The 17,638-nt window shown below is 35.5% G+C and overlaps 1 protein-coding gene across 5 annotated transcripts in view; it reads right to left on the bottom strand.

The window, feature by feature from the left end:
* Positions 1-9,712: 9,712 nt before the first annotated feature.
* dy (dusky) overlaps positions 9,713-17,638 on the bottom strand; it is a 96,919-nt gene continuing 88,993 nt past the window's right edge. For all 5 annotated transcript variants that reach the window (XM_067782871.1, XM_067782870.1, XM_067782872.1 and 2 more), the window contains 2 exons: positions 16,570-16,759; positions 9,713-16,505 (listed from right to left, as the gene is read on the bottom strand). In XM_067782871.1, coding sequence (XP_067638972.1) covers positions 14,887-16,505; positions 16,570-16,759 — 1,809 coding nt within the window. In that variant the 3' untranslated portion in view covers positions 9,713-14,886. The remainder of the gene's footprint in view (positions 16,506-16,569; positions 16,760-17,638) is intronic.

Below are 17,638 nucleotides of genomic sequence, written 5' to 3'. Positions count from 1 at the left end.
GTAGATTTTCAAAATTATAAGACACAGAAAATTTTTAAAGCCTACATCTAAAGCAGGTAGTATTTTCTTTTCCCGGCTTCGTATAAAAAGGAACCTTTCTGTCTAGGTAAGATTTGATTTTTTAAATTTTATTCTTGTTCCGAGTATAAATATGAGTTAATGCGCCTTGAAACTTCATAACATCTGCAAGGCTCGCCGTAGATAGTTCAGTTCATAAGTCAAATTTCAAAACCATGATTTAGTAAAAAAAATAAAATGAGTAAAAGGACGCGATAATTTGAGTTTAATAACGATCCAGATATGTTCTGTTTCATGTGTGGCCAATACACTATCATAAGGCGACGACGAGTGTTCTCAGATCATATCAAAACTTTATACTCCAAGTATTTTGGCATTGAGCCTAAAAATGCTGAAAAACCATGGACACCGAACACTTTGTGTACATCGTGTCGAGTAGAATTGATTCAGTCGGAATCCGGACAACAAATAAAATTTGATACACCAATGATATGGAGAGAACCTACATGCCATTCAATAGAGTGTTATATTTGTCAAACAAAAGTACTTGGCGTTGGAAGATCAAGAAGAATAATCTATGTCAGCGTACCTACAGTGACATTACCAGTACTACATTCAACGGCAGTTGCGGATTCAGTTCCATTGTCAACAGTAACATCTGAGTGCGGGGAATCAAGTTGTACTGAATTTCGCATGGGAAAGGAGAGAAACGTTCTATCACAAGCACAACTTAATGATTGGATAAGAGATTTGGAACTATCCAAGGAAAAGGCCGAGATCCACACTTCTCGTATGCAACAATTTAAATTTGTATCATCCGATGTTAAGGTGATATATTATAGAACTCGTCACGAACCATTTTCCAAACACTATACCAAGAAAGACAGTATATGCTACTGCAACGGCATTCCTGGTTTATTCAAAGAGTTTGGTCAAACATATGATTCAAAAGAGTGGCGATTGTTCATAGACAGCAGTAAACTGAGTTTAAAGGCTGTATTATTGCATATTGGTAACAAAAAGCCTTCTATCCCGCTAGCACATGCAGTAAATACAAAGGAAACCTAAGAGGAAATGCAAAAACTACTCAAATTTATCAAATATGAAGAGCATGATTGGAAAATATGTTCTGATCTCAAAGTCGTTGCAATGCTATGCGGTCTACAAAGTGGCTACACTAAGCACTGCTGCTTCCTCTGCAAGTGGGATAGCCGAGCTCGTAAGGACCACTACGTCAGAAAGGATTGGCCGGAAAAAGTCGAGTTTACCGTTGGTGTAGACAACATCAAATACACCCCTCTTGTCAAGAAAGAGAAAATCATACTTCCACCCTTACACATCAAGCTCGGTCTCATTAAAAACTTTGTTAAGGCTTTGGACAAAGAAGGCGAAGCATTCGACTATTTGAAACAATTTTTCCAGATATTTCTCAAGCCAAGATAAAGGAAGGTATTTTTGTCGGACCACAAATAAAAAAGTTGATCAACAATAATCAATTCAAAGGACTACTCTCATCAGTTGAGGCAGCAGCGTGGGAATCCTTTGAAAACGTCTTTGCTTCTTTTCTCGGTAGACACAAAAGCCCTAACTACGAGCAGATAGTGAACGACTTAATCAATAATTATGCGAAAATGGGTAAATATTAAAGGCTTATTAAAATTAATTTCCCAAAATTCTATAACTTGTTTACCTAACTAATATTTTCTTTCCAGGCGTAAATATGTCGTTAAAAATTCACTTTCTGCACTCACATTTGAGCTTTTTTCCGGCAAATCTTGGCGACGAAAGTGACGAACATGGCGAAAGGTTTCATCAGCAAATGAAATTAATTGAAAATCGATATAAAGGATTCTGGGACGTCGCAATGATGGGTGATTACTGCTGGTTTCTCATAAGAGAAACCGATCCTAAACTGAATAAGCGTCAAAGTCGAACACATAATTATTTCGACTACATAGTAAAATAAAATTAAGATAAAGTGTGTTAGAATATAGTACAAACATAAATAAATTTAAAAAAAAAGTTAAAAATATGGGTAATTTCATTCATAAATTGAACTTTTAACTAAATAGAAACAGAGCATAGCTAGATATTTCACTCTTCTTTATACCATACATACGTTTTGAGGTATACGTTGAAATTGCGTAACCTGGGTATTTTTATTTGATCGCTTATAACTTACGCAGTTTTGCATCGGTTTTCTTCGATGATAGCTTATCTTTTTTCTAATTAAACAGAGTTTTACGTAAATAAAAAATATTTGGAAAAAAAGTCGTGGTTTTGGAATGCTGCCCTCGCAAAAAGTAATTTTTTTCATATTTTTTCATAAAAAAAACAAAAATCTGAAATGATGAGCTAATATCTCGAAAACAATGTATGATGAATTTATAGCAAATTTTATCGTCTTTCCGATTCTGTAAACTTATTTGTAATTGCTTGACCGCTTGGTGAGATATACGTAATTAAAGGGAGCAATCTTTTTGGTTTTTTCGAATAACGGTAAATTGCAAATATCTCAAAAACGGTACAATAGAATCAAAAATTAACTCGATTTTTGAAATCAGGGGGTGGTTTTACATACGAATTTCATAACGGCGTCTCTGGTAAATTTTGGCCGTCGACCAGTGTTATTACACCGAGGTACTTCATTTGATCTACTCTTTCAATTGCATTGGTTTTTATTTTCAGACTAGATTGGATTAAGTTATTATGGCTCTTGTTAAATATCATATACTTAGTTTTATCAATATTAAGTTTTAGCTTTCTACTCCACAGCCACTTAAATAAATTATTTAAGTCTTCTTGTATTTTCATGACAGCGCAATCTACATTTTTGTCACTGATGCTAACTAATGCATCATCCGCAAAAAGACTTATTTTACAATTTCTCAAGCAAGTTTTTATATCATTGATGTAAATTATAAACAATATCGGAGCAAGTACTGAGCTTTGTGGCAGCCCAATGATATCATCAACAACCAATGAAACTGCGTCTCCAATTACCGTCCTCTGCTTTCTGTTACTCAGGTAACTACGAAACCATTCCAAAGCTTTTCCCTTGATCCCCATTTTATCCATTAACTTCAGCAATTCATTTCGATCGATTGTTTCAAACGCCCTCTTTAAGTCTACTACCTTTTTATCAGCAACAGCCTCTTTCCACTCTGCAATTACCATGTTCAATGCTGTTTCGCAGGAGTGGCCTTTCCTGAAGCCTGATTGCTCTGGTATGATTATATTATGATCGTCTAGGTATTCTACTAGTTGCTTTTTCACCACTCTTTCCATAATTTTTCATCAATAGGTAGGGTATTAATCGGACGCAGCTCGTCAGGTTTCATTGTATTTTTTACTTTTGCCACTGGTATTATTGTGGATATCTTCCAGCAGCTGGGAATAATGCCACTATCAAACGATTCGTTTATAATGTCCTTATATAAGTGTGCAATGTACACCATAGAGTCCTTGATAACACCCTCTGACATTGATTTGGATTATGCTCTGAACAAAGTAACAATTCAAGCCATTAGCAAGAATGATGAACGCTAGAAACGCTTTGAAAATGTTAATGTCGAAATGTAAATGCATGGAGTTCTAGCTTTATAGGCAGATCAGTAAATGTTTGCTACTCAAGCCTAAAAGTATGCAACTCTCACGTCGACAATGTTACGCACTGCATTGCCAGCGTATTTCCGTTTAAAATGCCTACAATAGTGTCGTTAATGCAGAGTATACCATCAAACCAATGGTTGGTTTTCACTAGGTCTCATTTGATCACGAACTTGCCATATTGCATATTGATAAAAACGGGCTAAATGCGTTTTTAAAACCTCAACCTTCCTAGGAGTGCGTGTTCAAGTCCCACTCCCGGAAAAAGGCTTTAAAGAGATCTACAAGGAATAATGAAAACAGCTGTCGCCTGGTCCGTCCTGATGTCACGTTGTTTAAATTTTTCCCACATTATTAAATAAGTTAGCTATTTTGACCTAAGCATTAGAATACGAATATGCAGCAGGGTGTTCGATTATTCACCACTTTTTTCAAATCCGGTCTTCGAGTTATTTGAAAAATGTCATTTGGGTGCAAACCGGTTTGATGTGAATAAATGTGTCCAAGGTGGATTGAAATTCAATGAAAAATTTGCTATAACCCTGATGTTCATATCCACAAAGCAGATACCATATCGGTGGTGATATATAAATCGCCTAAAATATTTCAATATGAAAACACGAAAAAAGTAATAAGAAAGCAGTCTATTTACCAAAATAATTTGTGCAAACTATAAAATTTTTTTGTTTCAACTCGATATTAAGGAGTATGTTTGTTTTTAGCCAGAATTTAGGGTAAAATAGTTTTTATTATGCTTGCTTTTATTAGGTCAAAATGACGTGAAAAGCTGCCTCAAGCTGACCCGTCTCCATTATGTCACATTAACATTTTTTTGATTTATTTCACAACCCGTTTCATTATTTCCCGGTTTTTCACACGCTGTGGCATTATTTATTGATGAAAAAAATGCGAATGAAATTTGAATGTCAAATTTGCCATACCGCTGAACAAATTAATCGCCAAATTGTAGTCAAAACGGGCGGAAAATGCACTTGAAGTTGTATGGTAAGCAGTTTTTATTGATATAGCCAAGTTGCTGGTCAAATTTGACCTAATGAAAAAGAAACATGAGTTCGTTATTACAAATTGGCGTAGTGATATTTAAAGTCCTCGCAAAGTTTACGTATCCATATCCATATTAAAAAGCTGATCCAACCAACTTTAGGGAAATCTTTGTAATTGGTCAATGGGGCCATCATAACGCCCTAGCCATAATCATACCATAGCCAACCAATTGGTTTTTAGTTATTCGCCATATCCATAACCTATGAATATTTGAATTGGTGGACTCACCAACTTTTTGGATATTTTATTTCTATACTCAGCATGCTTTGTACACAGAGTATATTAACTTTGATTGGATAACGGTTTAAAGGTATAAAGGAACCGAGATAGATATAGACTTCCATATATCAAAGTCATCAGTATCGAAAAAAAATTTGTTTGAGCCAAAAATTTTTTTCAGTTAAATAAATAAAAAAAAAATTGTCTTTAGCTTTAACATTAAAGTACGTGTATTTAGAATATGATATGAAAAAGGTTATATTAAAAACTCAAGCGCATGCGTCGGCTTTTCTTTGCCATTTCATCTAAAACTTCATCAACGGTGACAATTTGATCACGGTGGATGTTTAGTGATGCACAGCCATTCAATCGATTTTCACTCACCGTATTTCTCAAATAGTTTTTAGTCAGCCTAAGAGTTGAAAAAGATCTCTCGTTCGTTGCCGTTGTTACTGGAAGCGTACTCAAGATTTTCAACAACATGTGAACATTAGGAAAAGCCACATCACATTAAGGAAAAGCCATCGCATTCCTGTAACATTTATCATAGATAAATTGATAAAAAAAAAAGAAGTACATCCTTCAGGAATAAGTAGAATTCATGCTTTTTGAGCCTATGCATGAGGTCTTACGTATACGTACATAAAATTCAAAAGAAGAAACTGATCTAATAGAAAAAAATTTATTTAAAAAAGTCATATCTACACGGAAAAAACATTAATGTGTTTTTTACATTTTAAAATGTGAAAAAAACATTATTTTTTCATTTATCAAATAATTTAAATTTTACATTTTTGAAATGTGTATTTGACATAAAAAATGTAAATATTCCATTATAATAATGTGTTTTCCTCATGGAAAATAATGTCAAATTTGCATTATATTTCAAAATAGGAAATGTGTACTTCAAAAAAATGCTGTAAATTTAACATTATTTAAATTTAAAATTTGCATCAAAGAGATGTTAGATTTACAGGAAAAATAATGTAAACTTTACATTTTTCTTCAATGTAAATTTCACATTCAAAATAATTTGAAGTTTACATGAAAAAATAAACTGAATGTTACATTTTTTTAATTGTAAAAAACACATTAGTGGTTTTCCCCTGTAGCCCCGGACTGTGTTGTTAATGTACCAACTTACCTCCAACAAATCGTGAGCATTCTAGCTTTTTTCTGATTTTTGGGCATAAAGAGATTTCAGAAGGCGTTGCCAAAGTTTTATTTCAGACATGCCAATATTTTCATTACCACGACAATGCAAACTTTTGCATATCGAGAAATTAAATTTTTTGCTTGAACGTCGTTGACATCATTTGAAAGCAATGCGTCAAAAGACATCAGAAGTTCTTTGTGGTTCAAAAATCGTAATTCCAAATTCTGAATTGCTGAGTCTAGAAATGGGATAAAAATTTGTATACGGTTGTGATCCTCCGCGTTTGTTTGATCACTTTTTCTAGGCAAAATAATAGGGATTTCATTAGAAAAGCATACTACTTCTACTGTCTGGTACATATTATTGAACTTCTCGCCAGCTGATATATGCATATCTTTGAGCTCTTCGTGTACTAAATCGCAAAGTCGTATGGCTTTATTCATTTCGATTTTCTTTTCTTGAAACTGCTGATTCAACGATAGAGTAACGGACAAAATCGCGGTGCTGACAACAATTGAAGTTTGAAATTCTGCAGATTGTATAGCTTTCAATAACTGATATGCCGTTGAAGAAGTCACGATATCTTTTCATTGCAGAATTATTATGAAACAGAATATGATTAAAATATACAAGTGTTCACTTCGTACATACATATGCTTGCATATTAAAAATATAATATCACCAACAAAGTAAATACGTAGCCGAATTATAAATAAATTTATTAACATAGACATAAAAACGTCAAATATTTGAATTGTAACGACCTAAAATGTGATAATGTGATTTATCCTGAGGCAAGAGGGTGAGGGTTTAAACCCCCAAAAACTCCCGTCGCTACGCCACTGCCTTTACTATAAGGAATGTTTTGAAGAAAAATTAACGAAATCGGTTAAGGACCACGCCCACTTTTATATAAAATATTTTTAAAAGGGTCGTGGACGAATAAATTAAGCTATTACTTACTTACTTAATTGGCGCTTAACCGTCTAAACGGTTATGGCCGTCCAACAAGGCGCGCCAGTCGCTCCTTCGCTCCGCCAACCGGCGCCAATTGGTCACACCAAGGGAGTTTAAATCGTTTTCCACCTGGTCCTTCCAACGTAGTGGGGGCCGCCCTCTACCTCTGCTTCCATAGGCGGGTTCCGATAAAAACACATTCTTGGCCGGAGCATCATCTTTCATTCGCATAACATGGCCTAGCCAGCGCAGCCGCTGCGTTTTAATTCGCTGGACTATGTTAATGGCTGCGTATAGCTCGTACAGCTCATCATTAAATCTTCTTCGGTACTAGCCATCGCCAACGCGTAGAGGTCCATAAATCTTTCGAAGAACTTTTCTCTCGAACACTCCGCTTCATCTGCTGTTGTCATGGTCCATGCGTCTGCCCCATATATCAGGACGGGTACGATAAGTGATAAGTAAGCTATATCTTTACAAAAAAAGCTTTATAACAATGGTATTTCATAAATAAAAAGGAAAAATTTCGTATTTAAAAAATGGGCGTGGCACCTCCCCTTTTATGACTGAGCAATTTTCTATGTTTCGGGAGCCATAACTCGAACAAAAATTAACGGATCGTGATAAAATTGGGTACACAAATTTTCCCTATAGCACGAAATATTTCTAGAAAAAATGGACGGGATCGGTTAAAGACGATGGCAACTTAGATATAAAACAAGTTTAAAAGGGTCGTAGACTAGAATAATAAGCTATAACTTAGCAAAAAATAGTTTTGAATCAATGATATTTGACTTATGAAGTTTTATTGTAAGAGGAAATGGGGAGATATTTTTATTTTTTTAACGGGCGCACATAGGTAGATTTTCAAGTTTTAGGTGGCAAAAAATATTTTATTGCCTATATCTTCTTAAAACTGTTTAATAAATAAAAAAATATAATAATTTGCGTAATTAATCGGTTATATTAAAAAAATAGATATTACACTGTGTAACACTAAACATATCTGCGCAGTGAGGCTATTTTTCTTGTTGTACAGCAAGAAGGGTGTATCAAACCCTCTATCTAACCCCCTATCTGCAAGTATCTGCAGCTAAATTTAATGCAGTTGGCTAGCTAATTGTGCGAAATACCATGTTCAGAAATAATTTTCACTTGGACGGACTTGGAAACATATCATAACTGGTTTTGAACACAAAAAAAAAAAAGAAAAAAAAAATTAAAAACATTTTTGTAACATCCTAAATAAAAAAGGTTCTTTATGAATTTATAACTTTTAAAAATCATAAACACCATTAATAATTTTAGTATTTACCTGAGATATCAGAATCCATCACAATTACTCAATTCGAGTGTCTTAAAAGTTAAAATATTCACGTTAAAACATGCGATTTCACATATGTTAAAAAAAAAAACATAACACGCGTTTCAGAAATAGCTAACTTCCGATTACTTGACAGCTAACGCCAGGTATGTGATGGATGGAAAGGGGTAGAATTATTGTTCCCCTGTCTATTCTTAAGCTGTGGGAGTGCTTTTTTGTAATTGTGTAAACTTTCAGAAATTCAATTATGGCCGCCTAAATGTCTAAAATCTACCTATGTGGGGCGGTGCCACGTGTTATGTAGAAAAGTAATTTGTCTGAAATGAAATGTACAATTAAAGTTCACGCTGAGTATATAATGTTCGGTTACACCCGAACTTAGACACCTTTACTTGTTTGTTTTGGATACGTTTTGACGAAGTGACTTATTATTTGTGGAATTTGTTCGTAATTTTTGCATTTTCTCTTTCTTATTAAAATGTCACATATTTAAGGTTAAGGCACCAATAACCGATGTCAGTTGTTATGGATAAGTAAAAATATGGTTATGACTATAGCACGTCATAACGCTGTCAACTTTGTCAGGTCCTTTACATCTTTTATGCTGACTCGCTGAGAAAATTTTCATGGTGGAAGTACGAGGCGCGCGAGCGCGTTATCTTCGCACTATTTATAAATATACTTTACTAGGGAAACAATCTCTTTCTGTAGCCTGAAAAATAAGGCTGAAACTTTCGGAAAAAAATCTGGTTAAACCGGTTTGAAAAACCTGAGCCAATCAGCCGAGCTAAGAGCCATTAAAATTATTTGTTTCACGAAGAAACATTTTCCTATACTGCGTCCCCGCTGATAAACGCAAGTATTGCAATTAAAAGGAGGTAAGTTGCCCAGGGTTAGCAGCTCTAGTGATGTTTTTGGTAGATAACCCAATCTGATCGAGTGTGATAAAAAGAAATGACAAGTCGCAAATCTTTAACCAAGTAGAAAAGTCTTGCTGTCAAAGAGTTACAAATTCGCAAAAATCATGTGCTACTCATATAATATTGGACTAACAAACCCCTAAAGCGAGCGGGTTGAAAGCTTGTGATGGGCACGCGTAATGCGTATTTCAGAAGAAATCGGTTAAAATTTTTTCTCGTTATATGTATATGCTGGTCAGGTTAGTCTTCCATCTATCAGGAGTGACAGAACCATCCGATCACAAAGTAGTAGACTGTTTTTTTTTTTAATTTTTGATTAAATTTTAATTAATCAAAACAAACTTTTCCTGGCTCGGAATCGCAAAGGAAATAAAAAACACATTTCGGAAAGAAAAATATTTTTTTAACTTTTTTTAAGAGTACAAATAAATAAGCATAAATATAAATTTTAATTAAGATAAACATTGTACATTTAAGATTTGTTTTATTCAATAAATAAATTATTAACTTAAATAAATAAGAAAATAAATAATTAAGAAATACATTAGCTAGTTGTGATTATTTAACATCTGCACAAACAGTTTTCAGTCACAAGAGAAAAAACTCAAAAATGAAATGAAACAAATATATTAAAATAATATTTTGTTTTATTCGTTGGTTAGTTTTTAAGTTAAAATATTGGTGTAGCTGCTACTTTGCTAACATAATTACCTTCGAACTAATGAACGCACTTAAAATATTTAGTGACTAATTCGAGTTTTTAAATTAATAATATTAATTATTAATTGATTAGTTTTTTATATTGTTTTATGATGTTTTTTTATTTTTTAAATATATGTTTAAATTTTTAACCTAAATATAGTTAAGTTTTTATTTTTAAATTTTATTTTATAAAAGTAGATATAGTAAAGCATTATTTAAAAGAGGTAAATGACGTTATATGAGTACTGAGTACAAAAAGGATCGAGTTTTACGTTACGAAAGAATTTCATTTAAGTACATACATACATTCAGCAAATCAATAATACTTGACGGAATGAAAATCTGAAATAAATTTTAAACTTTCTTGACTTAAATTTTTGTTAACGTAAGTTATTTAGATTGTGCTTACGAGAATCAAAGGAAAATTGTTTAAATCCAGAATCAAGCCTAAACAATCTACTAGCAAACTCAGAAACAAACACACAGTAGTTATGGATTTTTTCAGAAAACGACCAGAGTTATACCCAATCCCAAATCAAGAAGCAGAAACCATGGCAGAAGCATTAGACTAGCAAACGATGATGCACTAATGAAGTTACATTCCGACCTAGGGAGGAATTTTTAAGCAAAAGGGTTCTACAAAATGTGGAAGTCACCTGGCATACGAAAAACTCAATCAACACTACTATTTTCTCGTTAAGATAGTATGATGCAGCGTTTCAAAAGAACCTTAGAAGAGTATTAAAGGAGGGAGTGCATAAATGGCATAAAGATGGACATACTCCCAATCTATCGATCGAGTACATGAGACAGGGATCACACTACTGCAATGATAGGTTTTAGCTGGAACTCGATGGTATCAGCGGATTTGAAATCCGGTATAAATGGCAATGAGGGAAGAACAGCCAGAAATAGAATGAGTGTCTTACAAATTAAAATGAGAGAAATACATATGTTAATGTTAAGATGGTAAAGGCTTTGCTATCAAAAATGATCGATTTATTATCGGAAAGTTATCGATTTGTTATTGGAGTACTACGAATTTGTTGTTTCTGGAATGTTATTGATGTTTAAATGAAAAGTTATCGACTTAATATAGAAAATTTAACATAATAAATTTGTCGATTTGTTGTCGAAAAGTAGTCGATTTGTTATCGGAGTTTCTATTTGTTAGCGGCGTATTATCGATTTGTTAACGACTTCTCATTGATTTGTTAGGAAACAGGTGCCTATAAACTTCTTTATAAAATCGATCACAAATCTGTAACCCGCCGATAAGAAGCCGATATAAAAGATGGGGAAGTAACCAAAGGTGTGCTGTGGTACTATTGTTATGGGGACATAAAACTAACTATGTGCGTTAGTTTATTTGATAAACCAGAGAAACGAATATATAAGAATAAATTGAGAAGTCACAAACATGATACAAAAAAGAAGGTAGTTCCACTCAAATTTTTTTTTCGGATTTGGGGATTTTTGAAGTTTCATAATGTTTGTTGTTTGCCAGAAGCGTTGCCATATCGTTACTGTTTAAGGCGAAATTGTGGTTTTTCGAGATGGAAATTTCCTTTAGGATGAAAACGCAATGGTCATCTGAGACAATAATAATATGCTTTGGCACGATTTATGTGAATATATATATATTGAGAATACAGTAAACCGTGCATCGAAAAATAGTGGATAATGACTCATACATTGGTTAATGACTCATATCTTTATGGCAGCTTGACCCCTAGACAGAAAAAAAAAATACATGAAAAATCCTGTTGTTCTAGCATGGCCCTATTATCATGCAACGACAGTGGATATTTCTCAAGGCACGTTCAGAAAAAGTGTACCTCCAAAGTCTGCACATCTATGTCAATGCTAAAAGCGCACATAATGTGTATAGGCGGGGATGCCCCAAGGTGATCTGGTACAACGGGCAATAACTAGTGGCTAACCTGCAGAGCTACAGGGTAATGTTCTCCCTAAAAAATGGTTTAACAATGCCCTCCTAAAGCGCAACGCTTGAATTATACAATAAATAAAAATATAAAAAATGTGGACTTGTAGCCAATTTATCAAGAAATTGCAGTGTATGTTTTGTCAAAATGTTCTGAACGAACGTCGAACATTTAAGAAGGTTACTTCTTCCCTTGCTTTGCATACTTCGATCCGTGTTTCTTCCACCAAAACAATTTTCGAGAGCTCGAAAAACTTATTAAAAACCTTCTTTTCTATGTTGATATTTCGTATTAAAATATTTCCAAGGCATGGGGCTCATTTTTTTCTTTTTTATTTAAAATAAGTATGAAAGTAATTTAGTCGTATTCGTAAATATAAATCCATCAAAATTAGAAAAATTCATAATATTTTTCAATCTGGTAGCTTGTTTTTGGTGAAATTGCCATTGTCCCCGTAAAAGTCAAGTGGCTAACGTCACACTAAAGCGGGAGTCATTCGTGCCGTATGTCGTATCGCGGTAGTCGTATCCCTAACGTAATCAGCTGTTTATCATTACGACGGTCAACCAAAAACCAATTGGTTGGCTACGATACGGTTACGACCTTAGCGGCAGCAAAATAATCGATTGCATTGATTCTCATAAGGTTGGTCGAATCAGCTGTTATAAGGTTACCGATACGGTTACCGATAGAGCACCAATGTCTGCAGCTTAAATGGAACTACCTCCATTTTTTGTATCATGGTCACAATATACTTTTGAATGAAAGGTAGTAACAAATTCAATTTCATCGATAAGTACGATTTCAATCATTGAGTCCTTACAGCGAACAATATTTTTATGAATACGTTGCAAACATGTTTCCGTCAGTTGACTGATAGAAAGTCGTTCTCTGACCAACTCCCAAATGAAATAATTATACCAACATTTTAAAAAAAGGTATTTTTAAATTATTTTTCACACTTCACAATAATATTATTATGAGGAAAAGTTGTATTCAAAACCAACACTTTAAAATGTCAAAGAACTGTCGGATAGCCGAATAAACACGTTCGCATATGTAGCGAAAAAATTGTATGCTCAAATTGTATGACGTAAAATCTCAACTGTTGAGTGAATCAAAAATACTCAACGGTGCATTCAGAAAATCATCACTCAACGATTGATCAACATTGTGTTCGCTGGCTGAAAGGATGTTCTAGGTGGCTTCTTTTTGCGTTTTGGAAGGATGTTCTTCAATATGGCGGCGCATACGGCTATCTGCAGCGATTGATGAGACCACGATACTGATTTAAAAATCAGGTGATCGTTTCTGTTTGACTTCTATGCTTTAGATATAAAACTTGTCTAATCAGCAATGAATTGAATGTTGCATATTTAGTTTTAGGATGCGTCAAACATATTTTGGTATTTATGTTGTATTATATTTGGTGACTGTAATGCGTATTGTTGGTAATAGGAAATACTGATATATATATATTTTTATGTATTTTTCATACAGATACAAAATGTGCAAAATCTAGCGGCCATAATGTGAGACACCGGTGAAATTCAAAGTGAACTGAGGCCTTCAATATTTGGCTCGTAATGCTTGGTTTTCACTACGTCCAATTTGACAGCAAACCATGCCATATGAAAAAAGCGGCTTGTCATTGGTCAACAAATGTGTTTACCGTCCGTTTTGACCACAAGGAGACAACTAAAATAACCAATAAGTGCAAACGGGAATTGCCTATTAGTATAGCAAATTTTACAATGAAACTTCATTTGCCAACATGGTGGCGGTTTTTTCCGTTTGCAACCCGGTGTCTCATTAATTTATAATGAAGCAGCATATTGCTTGGTTTTTACTAGGTCAATTGACTGTCATCTAAAACTGACTTTAAGTGACTCGCGGGTCATTTAGGCTGAAAGGAGCCTCCATTACGTCGCACAACTGACTCGAAGTCGATGAAGCAGTGCATGGTTAAAACCAATGCTAAATTTTTTGTTCATATATTTTACAACACGTTTTAATATTTCTCGATTTTTCAAACGCTGTGGCATTTTTGTTATAGGACGCCAGTTATCTAACGAAACTGAATTACCAATCTCATCTTTGCTAAACCTTTGGGCAGCTGCTGTTTTCACTTATTGGTGATTTTAATTGACATTTTTGTATTCATAATGGACGGCAAAGGTATTTGACCTTGTATGACAAGGAGTTTTCATGGATATGCCCGAGTTTGTTGTCAAGTTAAACCTAGTGAAAACCAAGCATTATACTTTAAGGCTAGTTATTAACCCAAAATTTCCAAGTTTCTTATATGTACTTTTGAAGGTTTTAATGTACTATTGTCAGTATACTTAGAGCTTCCAACCGCAGGCCCATTGGATGCATTTGAACTTTGAGTATGGCTTAGCACCGGATTCCTTTGTATGCATATACTAGATTATTGTACTATACATATATTTGTATATATAAATACCATTAAAGCTGGACTATTTTTTTTAAACTATTGTAGTTAAAACTAAAACTTAATGCGCTAAACTGCCACCAATTTAGAAGGCCCAAACAGACTCGAAAGGCTCGTCGAAAGAAATCCAAGTTTTAAGAAAGAAAAAATGCATCATCATAATTAAGTAACTTACTTTCTAACTAATAAACAAATACTCATAACATAAGACATAGTACTTCGTGAAAGCGATCAAGTACTATTAACTCTAAACTTAAATTAAATTATTTTATATACTAATAACTTAACCCTCTAAGCGCCCCAATGCCCCAAGTGCATTGACAAATGAAAAAAAGACCACTTTGAATTTGCTGTAACAATGACTTCAGTACCCAGCTAATGCAGCCAACAATCAGGTCACCCAAATGGGGGCTGCAAACTCTATGCAGTTCGTGTACTTCTAGTAAAAAATCTAAAGAAATCTCGTGTTTTCGAGTCCATTTCGTATTTGTTGTATCGTTATTAGCCTTCATTGCTCATGTATGCGTTCGGGATTTGGTGAGTGTACCCTTGGTGAGTGTTCCCTTCGGCTGGGTGTTTTTTGTGAGTGTGCCCTTCGAAAGAACGCCCTTAGTCAACGTGCCTTGATTAACAACCGGCGGTGGGGGTCCCGGTATTTGTATGACTGGCATAGCACCCGCTAATTGTGGATTCGTATAAGCCACAGCACGTTCTTTTTCCGAGTGACCAAATGCGGAGAACGGCCGTAAGCGTATATAAAGTATAGCCGATATTATACAGGACGTCATAAGAATGCCAAGCAATATAATCAAAGTGATAGCAAATCCAGGCGTTGTCATACAAATTAGGCCATCTTCGCGCGCAGGAAATACCATCATTTGTGGTGATGTTGATGTTGTACTATTGGCTTGATCATCAATCGGGAAAGTAAGATCACCCGAAGAAACAACTTTAATAATGCGATTGAGTCCGACTTCGGGTTCAGGATCAACGGCACGTAAACGACGTTGTACGCGTCGCTCATCTCTTCGCTTACCAATACCGCTAGTGACATGATATGTGTCGACGTGTAAATGTGGTGGTGGTGGTCCATATTGCGACTCGGGACCGACTTGCAAGTGATGTACTTCTTGCAAATTGGGATCAGAACATTGATCGGGACATTGATAGCGACATATTTGTATTGTACACTGAAAGTGCACCTCCATCGAATCGGGAAACTTGAAGGCTTGGAAGTGCGCATATGATAGCACAGAAGCTGATGCGCCAAAGTTCTTTATTTTAATAAAACGTGACATCAATTTTGGACGCGTAACGCAACCACGTTGATCTACCAGTTGTATGGGTGCACGTTTGCCATCATGTGCTACACAGTTTCGCACAAGCATATCGAATTTAGAATCATCATCCTTAATAGCCAGCACCATAGTCATTGTTTGTCCAATTTTCACTAATCCCGAAACTTCGGAAGCCCATGGCCCCTTACCCACTTGTATCTGCATCCAACAACCAACGTTATCACCAGCAAAATCTGCGCGTACTACATCCAACATATCGACAGGGAATGGACGGAATGTCACACTCTTCTCGTACTGATCATGCCAAGTGCAACGCAACTTTCGCGCTTGATCCCATACCTCTTGCACTTGTGGATCGTATTGTATGACAATAATGTTCTCGAAATATGTACCTGAACCCGATTCATGTCCATAACCATACAAACCGTTTTCGGTGTTACCCGAAGTGCCACATTCATGCAAACCAATATCGAATGTAGCCGAGGTGCGGCCAAGTCCAGAAGGTAAATGCACGCAATTTATATTGCTATAGTGACCTTTCGAGAAGACTATACCGTAAAAAGGTTTATCGAATTTTACAAATACTTTCATGCCATTCTTCTCGCACTTAACATCCAAGGATACTATTTTTGGCATATCCTGTACGGGGGAAGACCAAATCTCATTGTTACTCGAAGCGCTAACACTTAAATCGGGCGCTACTTGTGGCACATGCACTTGTGGTGGTGGCCGTTGTGGTGGTAACGGTGGAGGTGGTCCTTGGTAGGCGAGCTGTACTGGTGGTGGCGGTGGGCCGAATGGCTGACCAAGACTCAGTGGAATACTCTGATGATTGCCTAAAATGTTGGAATTTTTATTAGTTGTTTGTTGGTACTCTTCATCCTAAAAGCAGAAACTTACTTCGTGCAGGACCAAGTTGTTGTTGTTGCTGTTGTTGTTGTTGCATATTATGTTGATACTTTACTTTTGGTTGTAGCTGTGGTTCGGGTCCCGATTCAAGCGCCATCTGGTCTACCTCATTTTCATGATCGGATATTTCTTCTGTGCCACTCATCTTTTTAACTCCTTCCACGTCATCTGCCAGCGCAATCTAAAATAGGAAATAAGAAGTTTTCATTAACAACACGTAAATAGTCGTCATTCGTAATCTTCAACTATACAAAAAGTGTTTATATTTAATTCTCTATTCAATCTCTATTCGAAGCAGTTGTACTTCTGGCAAAGAAGGTAGAGTTAGGTAACTATGCCAAATTCAGCCCTTAACGTCGTCATTTGGCGCACTCTGGGTAACAAGAGCTAGATTTGCGAGAGAGGTGGATAACATGCCCGTTTGTAGCTTTATTCACGGTGGACTAGCCCATTCTCGAGACGATTGGTGTAAAAAAACGCTACAAAAATCATCGCCTCAAGTGACGTTTGTAAAATCGACGACTCAAGCTTACCAAGGCAAATGATTGTCTGTTCCTATCGAATGGGTAATTTGGCCTCTATTCTGCTTTAGCGTTGTAGGAAAAAAATTGCGATATCTTCTGAAACCACTCCCGAAAACCATCAGAAGTAGTCTCGAAAATCTCGAAACTAAACCAAAAGCAAATTTGGTCAAAAGCAAATGATCCCTAATAAATGGTGACGAAATAGTCCCAAAAAATATTTCCGAACCAACCCCCAATTGCGGTATGCCTTGACAAATTCGGTTCCGCGATAAGTCGGCTATATAACGCGCTGCCGCGGTGTAAGCCAATCCTTCCCTGTCAGGTAATGCTGCTCCTTACTTGCCCACTACTACGGCAAAGTCGCTGAGTAGCATTGCTATTGTGTGGGCAGCGGTAATATGTATTTTCTAGTCAATCTTGAAAGAAGTCAGTGCGTGCCTTGTGCCTCGGCAAGTAGGCCTTGAGAAATGATAATTTGTAGAACCTCATTTGAATGAGCATCACGGAGGCGGATGACTGAAATTACATGATCATGC

This window comes from Eurosta solidaginis, chromosome 4 (genome assembly GCF_040869045.1).
Source record: "Eurosta solidaginis isolate ZX-2024a chromosome 4, ASM4086904v1, whole genome shotgun sequence".
In the NCBI taxonomy this organism is placed as follows: domain Eukaryota; kingdom Metazoa; phylum Arthropoda; class Insecta; order Diptera; family Tephritidae; genus Eurosta; species Eurosta solidaginis.
This window is presented reverse-complemented; position numbering and strand designations above follow the sequence as displayed.